Raw genomic sequence first — 6,671 nt, forward strand, 5'->3', positions numbered from 1 at the left:
TTAACTCTATTATTAAGCAATATTCTATTATTTTAATAAATTTAATTTTAATAATTATTATTAATGTAATTATTATTAATGAATTCTTTATTATTATTATTGAATTTTTAATTTTAATAATTATTATATTTAAATATTACTATTTTATTCGTTTTATTATTATTTTAAGCAAAATAATTATTATGAAGGTTATTATTAAATATTCATTAGTTATTATTATATTAATAGTTATTAATTATTTTATTATTATTATAATTACTATTATTATAATCTTTTATAAATTATTTCTTATTATTATTATTATTCTATAAGTCCTTATTTGCTATCTGGACTGTTTACTTTGGTTAAAGCTTCCGATTACTCTTCTTTTTTTTACTTAAAAGAGCTTCTTATATTTTTTTGAAAGCTTAATTAATAATAGTCTATTATTAATCTATATAGCATAAAATATCACTGTAATCTTTCTTTTCTTCTATATCCATTTTCTATTCGCAAACTTTCGTTTATTTATTTTCCTCAAGAAGATTTAATTCAAAAGAAGATTTATTTTTATTAGAATATGGTGACAAATTTTTTTATATGTTTTCATTTTTATTAATAGTCTTTGATAAATTCTCATTTTTTTATATTTCTACATTATATTTCACCAATATATATTTGTAGAATCTATTCTTTACCATATTTTCTGATCTTCCCTATATTAATTTAGATATTAGAGTCCATTTAGATCCTTGTTCCTTATATGCCTTTAAAATAATATCATCTTCTTCTTTACTCCAAGGTGCTTTATTTAAATTAGGATCAAGTCTATTTATATATCTTTCTCTTATTTTTTTATTAGTTTTTTTCCCTTCGAAATGTTTGCTTATTTTATTCCAGTTTTTTCCATATTATTCGATTAAAGAAAGTATTTTTATATCATCTTCTTTACTCCATATATTCTTGAATTTATTCGAGTTCATAGTTCTCCATCTACAGAAGCATTAATTGGAATTTCGGCCAGGTATTCTTTCGGCTATTTTTATCCATTTTTTGTCTAATTCTAAGGTTAATTATATAAGTAATTTATCTTCTTCTTCAGTCCATTATTTGATAACTCTTTATTTATTATCGCTTGAAGGTTATTTTTGTATATTTAATAATGATTCAATAGGTTATATTTAAGTTTCCATTTTATGTTTTTTGTTTTTTTATTTTTAATTTTCTTTTTATCCTTTTTTATACTTTCCTTATTAATTTAATTTCTATTTTTTATTATTCTGTGAATTAACATACTATATTTTATTTTAATACAAAATTAAATAAATTAACTAGATATATAAAAAAACTTACTTTTTTTACGTTATTTTAAAAATAAAGGAAAGTATATTTTTATAATAAAAAATATATAGAATAATTATATTAAATAATATTGGATATTTATAATTTTATGGATATATATAGATGATATCTGTATTAAATTAATTTAAAAAAATAAAATAATAAATTAAAAATTATATTATAATATAAATCTTATAATACATACTTTATATAAATAAAATATATATATGACTATTTATATAATTTTACTAAAATATTTTTTATTTCTTTAATAAATAAAATAAAATTAAAAAAAAATAATAATAAACGTTATTCTAAATATATCGTTAATTATTTATAATTTAATTCAAGTAATTTTATATTATTATGTATTTTTCATTTTATTATTTATTTAAAATAATAAAAGTACAATTATCTTAAAATAGAAAGATTTATTATATAATATATTTAATAATTATTTACGTTTTTTCATTTTCATTATAAACATAGGCAGTTTTTTTAATATGTTTAATAATAAAAAAACAAATAAATTTATCATATTTAAACTATAAAATATTTATTATCAATTTTATATTATTATTTATATATTTGATTATATTTAAAAGTAAATAATTTATTTTTTAAAAAGATAAAAATTAAATTAAAAAATAATATGTAATAAATATTTTTAAATAAATAATAAAAAAAAAAATAGATTCTAATTATTAAATTTATATTACAAATATTTAATTAATATTTTATTATGATAATTATTAATTTATATTATAATAAAAAATACTGAAAATGATAAATAATAGATTAAAACGTTAATAATATATAAAAGAAAATAAAATATTTTTGATAAATATTAAATTAAAAATTTAAATATTAAATATATAATATAAAATTATAATAAAAAATAATAATATTAAATATATAATAAAAACATATATTAAAAATAAAAATACAAATTAATTAAATAATTATAAACTAATTGTTAATATAATATTAATTAAAAATAATAATAATAATAAAAACTAAATATATATATAAACATATAGATTAATATAAATATAATTTTAATATATAGATTATAAAAAAAATGTAGTATTTTTAAACTAATAAAAAGTAATTATATTTATATATATATATATATATATATATATATATATATATATATATATATATATTATTTTATATATATATATATATTATTTATGTCCACATTTTTATATATATTTGTTTATTTTTTTTATTTTTTTTATTTTATACTATAATTAACATTATTTGATTAAGTTAATATATTTTTTAATAATTTAACTAATTTTAATTAATATTTTTTATTAATTTTATTATCTTTTTTATTTACAATATTCTTTATTATTTTTTTTTTTATTTACTATTTTAGTTAGCATAATAAAATCTTTATCATAATTTTTATTTTTTTCTTAATATCATTAAAAAAATATATATATTTTTTTTAATTTAAACAATTTTTTTTATTATAATTTACATATTTAATATTTATTTATTTTATTAATATTTCTAATTTTTTTAAAAATATTATAAAATAAAATTAAATAAATAATTCTTTTTTATCATATCATATTATATTTATTTATATTTATATATAATTTATAATACAAAAAAAAAGATTAATTAATTTTAAATTTTTATATTTGATGTAATTTATTTATAATAATATTTTTATGTATTATTAAAATAAATTTTATTTAATATTTCATATATTTTTTTTTTATATATTTTATTTTTGAATTATTTATTTTAACTTATTGATATAATTTTTTTTATTAAAATTTAAGACATTAATTTTTTTATATATATATTGAGCTTTTAATTCAATTAATTAATTGAATTTTAACATTAATAAAACTTTTTATAAATAATAATTTAATTTATTTGAAAAATATTGATTTTTCTCTATATTTTTTTTTTTAGTATAAATTTTTTTATTTTTTTTTAAAAAATATATCAAATTTATTGCTTAATTAATTTATATTTTCTAAGCCTTTATTATGATTTTCAAAAATTAAATATAATAAATTAATTTATTTAAACATAACACTAATTTATAATAAAATGATTTTATTAAATTGATATTTAATGATAATATAATTTAATTTTTTCAAAATTTTTTAGTTTATTATATTTAAATATATTTTTTTTAAATAAATTTTTTTATTTTAAAATTAAATTATAAAAAAAACCTTTAAATATTATTTTTTAATAATTATGAAGTTTTATTTTTAGGTTTAAATAAAAAAAAATTTTATTCACGTGATTTTTTTTTTTTAAACAAAAATAAATAAAATTATTATATATTTATTTATTTAATAATGTATAATTTATTTAAAAATTATTTAAAATAATTTATTTTCATAGAAAGAATATGAAATATCGAAATTATTATTTATTTTTTAATAAATTAGAAAAATAATTAATTCAAAAAAAAAATTATATTTACTTAAACAAAATAATATATTTTTTATATGATTTAAATATTAATTAATATATTAAAAATATAATATACAATTCTATTCTAAATATATATATAATACTCTATAAAAAATTATTAAAAAAAAAAAAATTTAAAGCCATTATTATCAAAATTAAAAAGTATTAATTATATATGAAAAAATTTTGAATAAAAATAAAAACTTCGCAATCAAATACAAAATATTTTTATAATAAAAACCAAAAAAAAAAAAAAAAAACCAGAAAAAAATAAAAAACCAAAAAAATTTATTCAATTAAATAAATATGAGTAATAACGCCCAAAACTACGATGCAGTATTAAAATTTTTAGTAATCGGAGATTCTGGTGTAGGAAAAACATGTGTACTATTAAAATATTGCGATGACACTTTTACAAATGTTCATTTGACTACAATAGGAATCGATTATAAATTAAAACAAGAAATAATAGATGGAAAAAAAGTAAAGCTATAAATATGGGATACTGCTGGTTAAGAAAGATTTAAAACAATAACATAAAGTTATTATAAAGGAGCAACTGGTATAATATTAGCATATAGTGTCATTGACCCTAATAGTTTCAAAAATATTACTGATTGGATGAAATAAATAAATATGCACGCAGATGCTAATGTAAAAAAAATTATTATTGCAAATAAATGTGATATGAAAGATGAAAGAAAAGTCTCCACTAAAGAAGGAGAAGATCTTGCGGAAAAATATAATGTTAATTATTTCGAAACATCGGCTAAAGATGGACTGAATATAAGAGAAGCTTTCAGATGTATTGCGAAATAAGCCTTTGATACTATTGATTTTTCATCTTTGAAATAATAAGGCGTTATTAGTGTAAATGGAGGAAATAAAAATTAATAAAAAAAAGAAGGATGTTGTTGATTTTTTTTTTTTTATTATTATTCCCAGAAAAACTAAAGAAAATAATATTAAATATATATTATTAAATATATAAAAAAAAACAAATATTATACCTTATTTTTATATTTAATTTTTTTTTTTTTATTTTATAATTTTTATATTTTTTACTGATAAAATTAATTATGGTTTATTTTTTTATAAAAATAAATAATTTTTTTAATTAATATAAAATATCTACATATATCAACATATATATATAGAAATATGAATATAGATATATATACAAATAAATATAAATATAAATATAAATATAAATATATATATACTTATAGTTATATTTAATACATTTATTTATATATATAAAAAAAAAATCATTTGAATTTTACACTAACACATAAACAATTAATTACACTTTATAATCTATTATTTAATCTATTTTATTCTTCTTCTGTTAATTCGATATTTTTTTTAATTTAACTAGGAATTTCAAAATTTTCATTTAAAATATTCATATTTCTAAGAATAGTTTTTAATTAAGCAATTACCTTAGATTATTTTTTTAATTCAATTTTATATTTTTTTGCTATAGATTCGTACTAAGATATTAAATTGCTTGAATCTTAAAAAATAGGTTTAAAGTTCTATTATAATTTTTAAAGTTTTTCTGAATATTCAATAACTGCTTCTAATAATTTATTTTTAATTTCTCCTTCTTATTATTCTTAGATAACTTCATATGTTACACTTATTAAATAAGGAATTTACTTTATACTCATTTATATATCGGAAAATTAAGCATCATAAAAGAATTATTTACGATCAACATTTAATTTTTATATTATATTTTTTAAGGACTTTATATGTATTTACGATTAATTTTCGATATTTTTTATTTATATTAAATCTTCATTTTTTATATTTTATCTATTTGAATGACACAATCCCATTTTTTATTATTTTTTATTTATTTTTAATTTTTTATTTATAATTTTAAAAATGCAATAATATATTTATTTATTTTATTCGGTGGTTTAAATTAATTTTATATTTAATTTAAAATAATTTTATTTATTTTATTTATTTTAAAAGTTTAAATATTTTCATTATTTTGCAATTATAATTTTACAAAAAACTAAACTGTTTTAAATAATTTTAAGTGAAAAAATATATAATTATTAAAAAAAAAAAAAGTAAATATATATTTTAGAAATTTAAAAAATTAAACAAACATAAAGTATAATTTATATAAATATATAATGATGTAATTTAAATTTTAATTTCATTATAATAAATAATTAAAATAAAAAGTATAAAAATACTAACATAATAAGATAAATCTTAATTTCAAATTTATTAATTATATATATACTAAAATTTAAATATTTAAAATAAGTAAAAGAAAAACCATAAATAAATTAAATAATATTGTAATAATAAAAAAAAGAAAATGTTTTTAAACATCAAAATAAATAAAATAATAAAAAAATATAATAAAAGGCTATAAAAAAATAAAATAGCAATAAACTACTAAGCTCTAAATTTGAATATTACTCTATAATTGAAATAAAATAAATAATATTGATTAAACTATTGTAAAGAAAAAAAAATATTGATTAGAAAAATATAATGATTTAAAAATATAATATAAAGATCATATATAAATTTTAATAGACAAATCATAACTAAAAAAATTTACAAAATAATAAAAAATATGTATGAAAAAAAAAAATAAACAAAATATAAAATCGAAGAATAATATTCAAAATAGATAAAATTCAAAAAAAATAATAATAAATATTTATATACAATAAAAAAATATAATAAAATAAATTTATAAAAAATAACAAAAAAGAAATATAATTATTATAAAATATATATATAATATAAATTTTATAAATAAATATATATATAAATAAAAAAAAAAAAAATAAAGATATATATATTTTATTATATATATATATATATATATATTTATATATATATATATATATATATATATC

At 12.2% G+C, this 6,671-nt stretch overlaps 1 protein-coding gene across 1 annotated transcript, besides 21 other annotated features; it reads left to right on the forward strand. All coding sequences in view use genetic code 6, as the record gives it.

The window, feature by feature from the left end:
- The first annotated feature begins 40 nt into the window (after positions 1-40).
- Positions 41-164: a microsatellite.
- Positions 52-85: a microsatellite.
- Positions 69-110: a microsatellite.
- A 25-nt stretch (positions 165-189) lies between the features above and the next one.
- Positions 190-305: a microsatellite.
- A 1,741-nt stretch (positions 306-2,046) lies between these two features.
- Positions 2,047-2,091: a microsatellite.
- A 69-nt stretch (positions 2,092-2,160) lies between these two features.
- Positions 2,161-2,259: a microsatellite.
- Positions 2,184-2,260: a microsatellite.
- Positions 2,190-2,252: a microsatellite.
- Positions 2,261-2,432: 172 nt separating the features above from the next.
- Positions 2,433-2,511: a microsatellite.
- Positions 2,512-2,541: 30 nt separating this feature from the next.
- Positions 2,542-2,567: a microsatellite.
- A 475-nt stretch (positions 2,568-3,042) lies between these two features.
- Positions 3,043-3,072: a microsatellite.
- A 396-nt stretch (positions 3,073-3,468) lies between these two features.
- Positions 3,469-3,500: a microsatellite.
- Positions 3,469-3,501: a microsatellite.
- Positions 3,479-3,516: a microsatellite.
- A 503-nt stretch (positions 3,517-4,019) lies between these two features.
- Positions 4,020-4,061: a microsatellite.
- Positions 4,062-4,080: 19 nt separating this feature from the next.
- Positions 4,081-4,692, forward strand: IMG5_179050 (Ras family protein, putative; the record flags this gene model as incomplete). The annotated part of the gene is made up of 1 exon (XM_004027600.1): positions 4,081-4,692. The coding sequence occupies one exon, from the start codon at positions 4,081-4,083 to the stop codon at positions 4,690-4,692; it is 612 nt and encodes a 203-aa protein (XP_004027649.1).
- A 45-nt stretch (positions 4,693-4,737) lies between these two features.
- Positions 4,738-4,764: a microsatellite.
- A 157-nt stretch (positions 4,765-4,921) lies between these two features.
- Positions 4,922-4,996: a microsatellite.
- A 620-nt stretch (positions 4,997-5,616) lies between these two features.
- Positions 5,617-5,657: a microsatellite.
- Positions 5,658-6,271: 614 nt separating this feature from the next.
- Positions 6,272-6,315: a microsatellite.
- Positions 6,316-6,448: 133 nt separating this feature from the next.
- Positions 6,449-6,522: a microsatellite.
- An 82-nt stretch (positions 6,523-6,604) lies between these two features.
- Positions 6,605-6,670: a microsatellite.
- Position 6,671: the final 1 nt, after the last annotated feature.

This window comes from Ichthyophthirius multifiliis (genome assembly GCF_000220395.1).
Source record: "Ichthyophthirius multifiliis unplaced genomic scaffold scaff_1120509251307, whole genome shotgun sequence".
NCBI classification, from domain to species: Eukaryota; Ciliophora; class Oligohymenophorea; order Hymenostomatida; genus Ichthyophthirius; species Ichthyophthirius multifiliis.